The sequence below is a fragment of the Pleurodeles waltl genome, chromosome 8 (genome assembly GCF_031143425.1).
Source record: "Pleurodeles waltl isolate 20211129_DDA chromosome 8, aPleWal1.hap1.20221129, whole genome shotgun sequence".
In the NCBI taxonomy this organism is placed as follows: Eukaryota; Metazoa; Chordata; class Amphibia; order Caudata; family Salamandridae; genus Pleurodeles; species Pleurodeles waltl.
In genome coordinates this window covers 1,441,843,405-1,441,857,124 of record NC_090447.1, presented here as the reverse complement: position 1 = coordinate 1,441,857,124, position 13,720 = coordinate 1,441,843,405, and the positions used below count along the sequence as shown (strand labels likewise).

The window sequence follows — 13,720 nt, the reverse complement described above, 5'->3', positions numbered from 1 at the left end:
AATGCAAACATGACATGGCACACTGCCTGTGTACCCTGTCCACTACACATTGCATGCAATGTAGAAAGAAGACCAGCACCAAGACGAACCAAAGCACTAGGACGGTGGACCTGCTGCACCAAAGAAAAGGCACCAAACCCTGCCTGCTGCACCCCAGGGCCTGATAATCTCGCTGAGGAGCTGCTGGGCAAATGGACAACTCTGCAAAAACACCAGAAGACCTCCAGGCTTCAAAATCACCCAAGAAATCCCTCCAGAGCGAAGGTACCACTCTACAACCCAAAGAAACAGTCAAGCCATTGAGGGTCTCTTCACTGACGAGTTACTAACTCCCGAACCAGATGCTGCAGCTGGACCAAACTCCTCCCGATGACGCAAGGACAAACCCTGCCAGTGTTCCAAGTTTGTTGGCACTGCAACCTCCAGTGGCTAAACCGTGACAATACCCTTGATATTGGTCAGCTAATGTCACATCCAGAAATACTGCCCACCCGGGGGTGCAAAAGGACCAGGAGGAAGCCCCAGTCTAGGGACTTTGGAACACCCCAGACCTCTTGCCAGAGTGTCTTAGTTGTCCTGCAAATGACCCTTGAACCAAACCATCTTACCTCCTGCTCCTGAGGGCATCCATACGCACAGCTCCTGGTTTACCAATTCACTCTGCACCTGGCCGCCCTGTGCCATGCACTGAAGAACCTGCTGTGCCTGAGGGGGGGGGCTGCAACCTCAACACCTCAAGTTGACCCCCAAGGAACCATCTTTAAGTTTACCTGTGCAGTGCTTTTCCAAGTGGCCCCTCGCAGTGGCCCTGCTCCAGCTCCAGAGACCTTTTCCCTGTGCTCCCACCGGAACCGGGAGCCATCCAAACTTCTCTAGCTGGCACAGTGTGCCCACCGACAACCTCAACCAACCTGCAAAAGAAGAACTTGGTAAACCAACTGTACAATTTTATATGTATTTTTAAAGGTGATCCTACATTGATTCTACATTGATTCTTATGGATAAAAAGAGTATTTTTATTAAAATTCAGAAATTCATAGTACCTACCCAATTCTGATAATCTGGGTCTTAAAATGTATATAAAAATTCGAAGTATTTTTATAAATTAGTCTTGTTATTCCTTTGAGTGTGTGAGTTGCAAGATTGAAGCTGTGGGTATAACAAATGCTTTTCACTTCTCCAAGATTGGCCTAACTGCTCGACTAAGCTACCTAAAAAATTAGAGGATTAGCTGATCTAGTTTTTGTCACTGTAAACAAGCGTGTGGGTGCCTGGAACACCTGTTCAGTGCACCTAGCTTTGCACGCTACATAGATGGCCACCCGCCCACAGTATGTGCTGCAATACACCACGCAATTTGCATTTTTTTTGTTCCATAATTTTGTTTGTTACTGACTCACAATTTGGTTCTCTCCTACTGCACAATCCTAGTGACTCTGACTATGGTGACTCCAGCAGAGGGGAACTAAATTGCCCTTACAAGTAGCCACAGAAGCCCCATTAGCAGGGAAGGTGGGGCAGCAAATGCACCTAGAACATTAGAAATCCTTGCACCTGTCTTAAGTGCTGTTCTTATTTTCACAGACCTTAACCTCTATTTTGAGAAATATGACGTGGCGTATAGTGTAACTTTTGTGCAATAATTACATGTGTGCTGTTCGTGTGTAACTAAAGAACTGCTGCTTTAAAGGCAGGGGAGCTGAATGACCTTGATGGCGCCTGGAAAAGAATGAGGAAACTTAATTTCAATGCTGCTGGGGATCTGGCAGCCTCGCTGCGGCTTGTGGCGCTCATTATATGCTCTTCCTGCCTTTTCTTCTCTGGGGGCCTGTTTGCTGTGAGCTCCATCTGAGCCGGAACGCACACTGCCGCTTCCTTGCTAGCTTAGGCATTATTCAGCGTTCTATATGTGCTCTTATTAATTAGCAGAAGTGCACTCTAGAGGAGACGGTGCCTACAGTTCAGGTTTGAGTCCCGCCCCCACACAGAACGCTCCTTGGGATGCGGGGTAACTCACATAATCTTATGTAACTAATTCCCATATCTGCAAAAAATTGTGTGTACCTTGGATCTATTCAGGTCTCAAAGTGTACCATGTAAATACATATTGTAGGCATAGGGAGATGAAGTGATTGGCCCAGAATCACAGGATGTTGAGCCGAGACTCGATCCTGGTTCCTAAGCTCCAAAAGTCTGCAGCTCTGGCTGTTACGCCACATCCTGGTCCCTGTTACTAGCCACTTTACTGAAAGTCTAGTTATTTGCATCTGAATGTACTCATGTGTACTGTGGGTTACAGACGTTTCAGGTTACATATCAGCTATCATTTACCAAGGGGTCAGTAAGACTCCAAATTGTAGAGCAATTAATTCAGCTAATTTCTTCCCCAACAACTTGTGTGCATTGCGATTGACAGTTGAATCCCGTAGCACATCCTTTATAAGTCAGATAATTTTTCAAAAGCATTAAAATGGGCAAGCAAGCACTGGCAGCAAATGATGCAGACAGTGAACGATGTGGGATGATGGCTCTCTGGAGTGGACAGCGCAACAGGGGAGGGGAGGAGAGGTACTGGGCAGAGAGTACTGAGGGGGCAGACTGACCGAAATCACATGCACACGTATGAAGTCCTGACGAAAAAAACAAGTACCATTCAAAAGTGTGTGGCCAGTGGAAGGACACTGGCCATAGGAAGGTGTAGTTGGGCCATGATCCACGACATGGACTGACACAAAGAGAAAGTGAAACTAGGAGGTGCCTTGAAGGCACTGACCAATGAGAAGCCAGGAAATGAGTTACGTTCAAGCAAACCAATGGTAAGTAACGAGTGGACTCTAAGCCTTGTTTTAATTTTAATTGTTTTGTTAAGGGCAGTAGGCTTGCAGACAGCGCATGCACTGTTTCAGCTGAGACCTAAAAAATGGCAACCTAAGCAATTATAATTAACTGCAACAAAAACAACACAGTGTATGATTAATCTGAGTATTGCAACTATCCACTTTGATACAAAAACTTAGCATGACAGAAATATAAAACTGAATTGTACTGCCCTTTCCCAGATTTCAATATGTACATTTAAGGAACAAACATGATTAAAGAAGAGTAGTTTCTCATAATGAAACATTTTATTAGAATAATTGCCCATACTGTCAGTATCGGATAACTTCAAGTAAACAGATTAAATCATTGATATTTCCCACAGGATATATTCGATTGAACATGAATGAGGGTTCTCTAAAAACTGTTGCAAAACAGGTTGGATGTGTTTGCTGTATTTATATATAGATAAAATTAGCTTTATTAATCTTGATGCTGACATTGGAACAAACTTCATATTTGAATCATTTAAGGATTGATTTTGTTGCACACTGATTTTTTTTTTCATCCCGGACTATCAAGATAGTGTTTTTACACATGCACACACATACATATATATAATCAAAACAATATGCTTTCAGGCTCAGAGTGCCACATAAATAATGCAAAAAAGAAGCAGAAAACTCTTGGTAGTTCTCAAGTTTAGGTAGAGAGCAGCTCCTGTATATAGCACCCTTAAACACCAGTGACTCTGAATTTGTTCACCTCAAATGTTTGTGTTTCTAGCAAAGTGTTTAAGCATAGGATTAGCAAAGTGCCATCCACTCCGATCTATAAAGGAACAAATTATTTTGCCATTCATACAGCAAAGTATTTGAGCATAGGATTAGCACTGTTTGTCCATGCCAAGCTGTAAAATGACAAAAGCCTTTTACCATTCCCGGCACAGAATTACAGCTTTGGATTGGTAAAAATACTATCCAAGCCAACCTGAAATGTAAAAGCAACCCTTGACAATGCATTGAATGACCAGACGTTCTCCTTTTTAGGTCCGTGTGGATGGCATTGTGCTAATCCTATACCTAAAATAGTGCTAGAAAAGCAGATATTTGAGGTGAGTAAATCTAGAGTTTCGCTGGTGTTGTAGGGTGCTCTGTACAGGATCTGCTCTCCACTTAAACTTGAACTACCCAGAGTTCTCTGCTTCTTTTTTTTTTTTGTGTGTATGTATGTCTGTGTAGGTAACCATTCTTCTAGTGATGATAAGGGAGATACCCTCTCAGATAACACCTGCTCACCCCCTTGGTAGCTTGGCACGTGCAGTCAGGCTTATCTCGGAAGTAATGTGTAAAGCATTTGCACATAACACACAGTAACAAGTGAAAACACTACAAAAGGACACCACACCAGTTTTAGAAAAATAGCTAATATTTACCTGTGTAAAATAAGACCAAAACGATAAAAATCCAACATACAGTGTTAAAGATATGAATTTTGCAAGATTTACTCAAAAATACAGTTCATTGAGGTCAATAGCTCCACCTGGGGCTGTCATGGCTTTGTGATTAACAAAACCAATATTTCAGGCCAGCCCCGTTATTGCAGGCCAGCTACAGTGTCTGGAAGACCTGTAACCAGTACTTTGGATTTGCAGGGCGTCGTGATCCTCGCGGTGAGCTCCAGAGAGCGGCGTCGCTGGCATCACGGTGTCGGTTCCTAAGTCGGTGCTGGAGTCATCGGGCCCTTGAAGTCACGCTCCTCGGGGATCGAACTCCGGGCTGATGAAATCAGGTGCGCTGGCGTGGATGGCGTCGGGGCTGCGGTACGATGCTACGTGCGGTGCCCACAGGACACGGTGCAGGCAGTGGCTCGGTGATGGCATCAAGCAGCGTCAGTGAGACCAGGGCTGCGGTGTGAAGCAGGGCGTGTGGTGTGCAGTGTCACCAGGTCACAGTGCAGGTAGTGGCGTCGTCGTTACTGAAGCGCTGTGGTCGGTAGGCCCAAGCTAGCGGTGCGGGATGGGACAGTGCTTTGTGACCCTCGCAAGTGGTGTCTGCAGGCCACGGTGCAGGCAGGATATACCTCGTGACGACACAGGAGTCGATGATGCTGGCATCGGTGGACCGGGGCTGTGGTGCGGGACGGGACGGTGCTTCGTGTACCTCACAAGCGGTGTCCACAGGCCAGGGTACAGACAGAGGTGCCGTTGTCAGCAGGAGCAGCGTCGTTGGGATGCCCAGGCTGCGTGGGGGCAGGTGATGCCGGATTGCGGGCCCACAGGTCACAGTGCGAGCAGCGGCTCGGTGAAGTCGTCTGATGACTGCGTCTGTGAGACCAGGGTCACGGTGCGAAGTGCGGCAATGCGGCTCCGTGTGGCGTTGGCAGGTCATGGCCAGCGGCGTTGTTGGCGGTGTTACAATGGTTTCTCCTCTTGAACAGCACAAAACACACACATCCCAGTGCTGCAGGTCGAGGAAACTGAAGTCTTTGGTGTCCCTGAGACTTCCAACAGGAGGCAAGCTCTACTCCAAGCCCTTGGAGAACTTTCTCAAGCAGGACACCCAGCAAAGTTCACCTTTTGCAATCTTTTCAGGCAGAAGCTGAAACTGCAGGCCAGTCCAGCAAAGCAACACAGCAAAGGGACAGTACTCCTCCAGCTCTTCAGCTCTTCTGCTTGGCAGAGGTTCCTCTTTATTCCAGAAAGATTCTAAAAGTCGGGGGTTTTGGGTCTTCTTCTTATACCCTGTTCTGCCTTTGAAGTTGACAACTTCAAAGCAAAGTCTCAAGTGTTTGCAAGATCCTTCCTTGTCCAGGCCAGGCCCCAGACACACACCAGGGGGTTGGAGACTGCGTTGTGTGAAGGCAGGTACAGTCCTTTCAGGTGTAAGTGACCACTCCTCCCTCCACTCTAGCTCAGATGGCTTATCCGGATATGCAGGCTTCAACCCAGCTCCCTTTGTGTCACTATCTAGAGGACAGGTGTTAACAGCCCAACTGTCAAACTGACCCGGACAGACAATCCACAAACAGACAGAGTCACAGAATGGTTTAAGCAAGAAAATGCCTACTTCCTAAAAGTGGCATTTTCAAACTCACAATCTAAAAACCAACTTCACTAAAAGATGCATTTTTAAATTGTGAGTTCAGAGACCCCAAACTCCATATTTCTATCTGCCCTCAAAGGGAATCTGCGCTTCAAAGTTATTTAAAGGCAGCCCCCATGTTAACCTATGAGGGGGATAGGCCTTGCAACAGTGAAACCCAATTTTGGCAGTATTTCACTGTTAGGACATATAAAACACACCAGTGCATGCCCTACCTTTTAAATACACTGCATCCTGCCAATGGGGCACCCTAAGACCTACCTGAGGAGTGCCTCACATGTAGTAAAAGGTATGGTTTAGGCCTGGCAAATGGGTACACTTGCCAAGTCGAATTGGCAGATTAAAACTGTACACACAGACATTGCAGTGGCAGGTCTGAGCCATGTTTATAAGGCTACTAATTTGGGTGGCACAACCAGTGCTGCAGGCCCACTAGTAGTGTTTGATTTACAGGCCCTGGGCACCTCTAGTGCACTTTACTAGGCACTTACCAGTAAATCAAATATGCCAATTGTGGATAAACCAATCAACAGTACAATTTCTATAGGGAGCACTTGCACTTTAGCACTGATTAGCAGTGGTAAAGTGCGCAGAGACAATAAAACAGCAAAAATATATCTTTAAAAGAATAGGAGGAAGAAGGCAAACATTTTGGGCATAACCCTGCAAAAAGGGCCATTTCCTATATATATATATATATATATATATATATATATATATATATATATATATATATATAGTAATGGGTAGGGGAAAATGTTAAACCTAATATTTACCTATATCTAAGGTTGTAATGTAGAACACAGCCAAAGTGTACCTTAAAACAACAGGGCTGCCTTTAACTTTTGTAAAGGGAGTCATTAGCCAATGACATAATGCCTTGTCATGGCTATGTATCCTGCATTACTTGTGCATATCACTAAGTTTAAATGCCTTCTAATGTTAAAAGTACTTACTCTACTTAAATACCAGAAAGGATCATTTAAATACCAGAAAGGATCATTTGTGCACCATAATCTACAATCCTGCTTGATTTCATGAAAATCCGACTGAGCGTTTGCCCACTACGTGCAAATACAAAGTATTCAAAAATACATTGGTGCCAAACTGATTTTGGGAAGCCCCTCCACACACACTTTTATCTTTGCTCCCCCTTGACCAGTCACTGCAAAGCTTTCCATTCTCCACCAATGTAGAAAAAAGGAAAAGGTCTTGAATGTTTTTGTGGAGAGTTGTCAAACAGGCGCAAAATTATAAATGGTAAAAATTAGGAGGAATTCCTATTTCCGGTATCCGTAACTATAACTACAGAGGGGCTACTTCCATGCTGTAAAATATAGATGTTTACACACACACACACACACACACACACACATATATATTTTTGTGTGTATGTATATATATGTATATATTTTTGTGTGTGTGTGTGTATATATATATATATATATATATGTATATATATATGTGTGTGTGTATAGATATATATATATATATATATATATATATATATATATATATATATATATATAGAAAAAAAACTATTGGCGTTCGCCACTAGGTAGTTATAGCTAGTCCCATGTTTCTATTGAAAAAAAGTGTTTTTGACTTGCCTATATCCTTGGCACCGTTAAAGGAATACTCACAAAAAATGGCCCAGTAATTCTTGTAGCATATGATCCGTCAAGGAGGGCCGGTAAAAGGGAGATAAAAAAATGTTGCGTTTCCCATGTTAATTCCCAAAGGACCTTTGAACACGACTACAACCCGAACTGCTGGGCGGAATTACACCAAATTTGCAGAAAGCTAGCTTCCGCTAGGCAGATCATGCTTTCGCTTCTTTGGTGTAAATCCGTTCAGTAGTTTTTGAGAGATTAAAGGGAAAATACATTTGTATATCTAGGGCTGCTGATGTTTCTCGATTTGCAAAAAAAGATGAGCTTGTGCAGGGAAATGTATAGCTCTGATTGGCTGCTAACACTTCAAACCAGAGAGTTTTGGCAGCTATCATGATACTCTACTACAGCCGAGTCCCTCAAAAAAAGTATAAAAAACACGAAAGAGGCCAGATTAGTGACACCCTGTCCCCTCCCCTTGTCCTTGGACTCCCAGACGGACCCCAGCAAGGCAACAAAGTAATTTTTTTGGTTGTTTTTTAATGTTGCAGCTAATTCGTGAAATTTGCTGCAAAGAAAAAAAAACTTTAAAAAACAAGCGCACTTGTTTTCTCTGAAGCCCCCGGGTGGGCTAGGTCCCTGGGGCACTGCACAAGAGTGAAGCGTATGCCTGGTTATTTGACAACAGTATGCGGAAACCTGTGTGTTTTATGTTTGCCTGAAGACAAATGGCATAGGGAAAAAAAAAGAATAAGCATTTGCAATCCAATGGGTCTCGCGTTTACTCGAGTTAGAGCTATTAGCGTTGTAAATTCCTAACTGGAATTTTCTTGCGAAATAAATTGAAAATGAAGAGTAAAACAGTTGACATAAGCGAGACGTTTCAAAGCATCACAGCAGCCATGAGCATGAGCGCGAAGGAGAGACAGAAAAGGAAAAAAGTTTGCTCACAGTCAAACATATCGACAAACGTGCAATTATCCATGTAGCAGGGTCAGTGTGCAAGGCGGTAACAAACCCGCCCCAAGGAGGGACAAACATAAAGCATTTACCAATGATAACAAAGGATTTTTGAAAGCAAGCCCACAAACGAATAAAAGTGATGGGCGTGCTAGAGGTGTGGTTAAAAGCCCACAATACTTACAACAGGTCAAAGCACTTGCCCGCTCGACCTAAAAAAAGAAACTGTTGTCAACAGCATGCCACCTTTGCAATGTTTCCGAACGCTCTACATTAGACAGTGATGAGCATTAGAAAATGGCGTTTGCTCACCAAACAGATAGGTTTATATTCCAGCTAATCTTCAAACAATTAAAGGTCAATGAAGTCTATCATTTGTTGTACACACACCCTGTGACGTGTGAATGCCTGAGTCATTGTAAAACAAGCATTTGCAAGGCAATGGGTCTCGCATATTTCGAACAATTGTCATCTTTTGAGAACAGCGCCCATGAGCAAATAAAAAGAATGGAAACTGAGAAAAGACAATTTAACAAAATAAAGTTAACTTTACAGAATAAAACTTTGCAATTTAGTTTGACCCGCTGGACATGTTTTTGCCAGTCACAAGCCTCCTGTTTGCTGGGCACTGGAAGTTAAAAACAGCAAATATTACCTTGATCACGTCGTGAGCAGCGTACGGGCACTAATTAAGTTGAATCAATTAGTGCTTGATCCCTGCTCCATACAGAGAAATGGAAATAATGCCAGACATACCTTGACGAATTGGGATGCTGTAAAGAAGAGTGTCTTGGAAACCAGCAAATGGTGAGCGACAGGCGGGCTCCAAGCCCTTTGCTGATCACAACAGCATCTTGCATGCATTTCGCATGCGCTAGTGCATGCACTCCCAGGCTGGACTCTAAAAAGGATATCACTTTTAACATCAAGAAGTACCAACTTTGCATGCACCAGAATTAGCTATTCATTCTCCTAGAAGCACTCTGCTTCAGGGCACATATCTAAGCCACCAACGCATGTTACCCGGAGATAGCCACACTGCCTTGTGCCTTAAAACATATAACCACAAGCGTCGCTAAATGGACATGAATCCCTTCTTGCCTCCCCACAGCTCGGGTCTATGCTTTGTGTGCTTTGCAGTTAGACCCTGTCACCTAGTGCGTTAGTTCATTCCAAAGAACGTGCACCATACCATACCATGCCATGCCATGTACTAACAGCAAATAAATGATTTAAGAAGCCAAAGCAGCCAGCTTCCATGGTCTTAGGGATTATCAGGCATGGCACCCTGGGGATAAATGATAAACTGTGCCTCGAGGAGATGCGGTGTTTCCATTAAGAAGTTGTATAAAGTGATTCCCGTCTCCTTTCGGTTACTTTGGCACAGTACACTTTAGTGCTCTTTAACTTTTGCATGGTATTTTGTCGTTCTTGTATTGCTTTCCTGTTGATTGCAAATTATTATGCTGTATTTTTCGCTTATGCATAACGTCCCATTGCTCTTTGGGGCGGAGCACTCCTAATAGGCGCTTAAATGAAATTAACCACAATACTTATATTGAACAGTTCTGCAGCACATATCGTGATTGTAGTCTCCTATTGGCTTTTAAATCCAGGTGTATAAGTATCGAACCTAAATTATTTGTGACATACTGAGATTCTAACCTACCTAAAGGGTACTTTCAAATCATCTTAGTTGGTGCTCAACTCAATGAGCTACCTTATTGCCTACACCGAATAGACCTTCCTCTCACACAGACACACACGCCCAAATGGCATGAAGCGCCATGAAACTTTTATGGGCACACTAGTGCTTTGTAAAAACTAGATAATGTAAGACGCACAGTGACTCGTCGTGAACAGTGCAAATGTGATCGGCTGACCCACTGGTGATAAAGACGCTCTAGGCTCTATTCAGTGGCTGGAGGTACTCGGCCTCTTTAGGGGGTGGTGTAGGTGTGCTCCACGGATGCACCTGATGGGGCTGAGGGTACTCGAAGGGTGGAGCCCTTGGCGGAGCCCTAAGTACCTATTTGATGCTGTGACCTCTAGGTCGTGGTAGAGCTGTAGCCAGCCACTTGATGGAGTGGTGGGCCCTGGGTGGAGCCGCTGGCCCCGTGTGAAGCACTTGGGTTTGGCACTAGGTGAAGCTGTCAAATCTAGGTTATGGTAGAGGTGCAGGCCAGGCCCGGCCGTGCGTGGTGGTGTTTGGATTAATGTATAGTAATTAAAAAATACATTACTTAAAAAAAAAAAAAAATCGAAATGCCCTGAACAACCAAAGGTTACAGGAATGTTATATTTAGGAAATAGAACTAAAAAAACATAGAAATGCAATCATAAAACCAAAGGTTACAGGGACATTATAGATAGGCTCACATTTTAAACGTACAAACCCATAGAAACTCACTTGTTACAGTTAGATATTTCAAGTAACTATAACTCGTGCCCTAAGGTAACTATAACTAGTCCCTTCACCATGCACTGCTAATCACCCCAGATATTACAGCACTCATGACAACTTTTATGGCATCATTGATAATATCACTGTAACATTTGTTGTAAAATTATTCATTAAAAAACTGTGCATGGTGTGAGCGCGAATTTAGTTACTTTAGGGCATGAGTTATAGTTACTTGAAACACCTAACTGTAACAGGTGAATTTCTATGGTTTTGTACGTTTAAAGTGTGAGCCTAACTATAACGTCCCTGTAACCATTGTTTTTTTTAAGTGCGGGGGGTGTATGTATGTATGTGTATATATATATATATATATATCTCACTATAAAAACCTATATTTAATGTCCTAATCACAGTTGAGTTGTGCTGCCATAATTTATCTTGCCAGAGCCAGCATCTAAGCTGAACTGGAGGTCACTGAGAATTTTCGGCAAGATTGTTAACAATAATATTATTAAGAATAAAGTAGCCTCTGGGGTATGTTAAAAGATTATTACGTTGCTTTGGAGTTCCATGCCTTATAAAGGCAAACGGTGTTCATCCTCATTCCTCTATGGCCATGGGACTCTTAATTGCCTTGTAATGTCCTTATAATGTAGAACAGGGGAAATATGTATGTAGGATCATGCAAAAATGTGAAGTACCTAGAAGAGGTGGATGGGTACACTGTGAAGGCAGCCTGAAGATATAGGCACCTTTATTTTGCTTACTCAGTTTCTGGTGTTTGGGTGGATCAGTTGAAGACTAAAGTAGGTGGGGATTCCTAAAGCTTGCTGCACCTCAAACATATTGCTGGAATTGGGTGCTAGCAGAAAAGTTCTATATGGTTTCCATATGTTGGATGCTAAGTGCCTTGAGTCCTGCCGATATCTTAAGAATTTGTATTTTCAGTTCATCTCTTACAGGATGAACCTGAAGCTTTTGGCTATGTGTTTCTTAATATTTTCTAGCTGGTCAGTAATTGCTGCATCAATGTTCCTCATTGTCATGTGGCTTCTCAAAATGTGTGGCGAACACAGTTTTTATCTGGATGGCTATTTACTTGGGATGCCAACAAAGAGTGGTACCCAGCCCCTGACAACGGACTTTGAGAGTGCACTTTGATGCTTTGATGGTGCAGCTAAACGTATGCCTTTCCGTCGGTCTTAAACAATTTGTGGTATTAGTCTGCCAGCGTACCTCCAAATTAGGACGAACAGCCTTCCTCTTAAGGACGTTGAACTTTAGGAGTATGCTTAGATTTTAGAAGGAGAACAAAGCAGCACAAGTCTCACTTTGTTTTCCTATTTTCAATAATCTTTTTGTTTTCCTCAAACTTTAAGGGGCATCCTAAACTTATGCTGTTAACGACTGACAATCTATTGCCTTTATAGCTCTTTAATGACATGTTGTTGACCATGTGCCTAGTTATAAGGCATGTTAGGCTGAGACAGCATACAGTCTACATACATATTAATGATTTGACTGCTCTTTCTGTTCCAGAGCTCATTGAAGCTAACTTTTGAAGACGGTGGCACTAGTCAGCCCCTGGACCTGCAAGTGAAACAGACTGTTAGTGTTGTGAAGTCAGCCCAGGAAAAGGTGAGTACTCTCTTTTCTGTTCATCTGCTCTGTTTTGTGGCCCTTTCATTGTATGGTATATAACATCAATTATTTCTACTGTTAATTTGTAGATAAACATTATTTTGCAAATAGTAATGTGACATGTGTGAGGCTGGTGGTCTTGCTTCACAATCCAGTTGAGCAATCTTTTTACGCCTTGTAGTTTTGAAGGTATCATGGTTTAAGGGTTTAAGAGGGAACTGGTGGGTGCCTGCACCATTCAGAATCTACAGCCATTCAGTAGATATAGGCCACTAAAGTTCAGTGGGCCTGTGGTTATGCTCCTGGTGCCAGATCCCATCCCCGTACCAGTAGTTGCCCTGTTTGAATATACAGGAATTGGAGCACTACCTGAATTCCCAATGGCTAGCAGATTATCTGACCCTAGCTGCCTTTTTAATTAGGACACTTGGATTTTAACTTAGGCCAGTCTTAACTTTATCAGCTGTTAAGTGACTTTTCCAGCAGATTCAAAATAATGGATTTTAGTCTGTTCTATCCTTTTTTCATTTTTTTTTTATTTTTTTTTTATGCTTTTGAAACTTTTTACACAATGTCCACCAGTTTGTTCAAACCCACTAAGCTTTCCCTCGTGGGACTGAGGTCAGCTGAAAAACTAGGACAAATGTCAGACGTCCTTGCATATGTGATGCATTTGCCTCAGTTTGTGTGACACCTTTGTCTGTTGAGAAGAAGCCCGTTCATAAAATAAGAGACCAGACAGGAGATTGCAGAAGACTTGTGAAGGAATATTGTTGATCTTAGTCCCTTATGTTTTTTTGTATTCTAGCACCTTCTAGCGTTAGCAGTGTAAAACATTTGGAGTCAAACCCTGGGCCTGGAAGGCGCTAAAAGCTTCTAGTTGTTTTGCATAATTTTAGTTCCCTACTTGACCTTTTGTTTTAGAAACAATAGCTCTGACTGGACACAAGCTTGTGTGCCACTACCTTGTCAATTTGTACATGAGACCCAAACCTATCTGGCCTTCTCCTAGAGAAGGCCTTATTTATTCAACCTAGTTACCCTTGAAAGAGGCAAGTTTGCAAATGGAGTAGTGAAGTACCCCCTGGATATTACCTAGTAACTGCTGCCTGAAATATACATTTAATAAGGTTTACTGTTGTGAGCACGAGCCTGGTGTGCTTTCCAGCCCGTGCTTCTTC

General features: G+C 42.9%; 1 protein-coding gene across 1 annotated transcript in view; it reads left to right on the top strand.

The window, feature by feature from the left end:
- C2CD2 (C2 calcium dependent domain containing 2) overlaps window positions 1-13,720 on the top strand; it is a 343,623-nt gene that overhangs the window by 107,556 nt on the left and 222,347 nt on the right. The window contains exon 2 of the mRNA XM_069202597.1: window positions 12,438-12,536. Coding sequence (XP_069058698.1) covers window positions 12,438-12,536 — 99 coding nt within the window. The remainder of the gene's footprint in view (window positions 1-12,437; window positions 12,537-13,720) is intronic.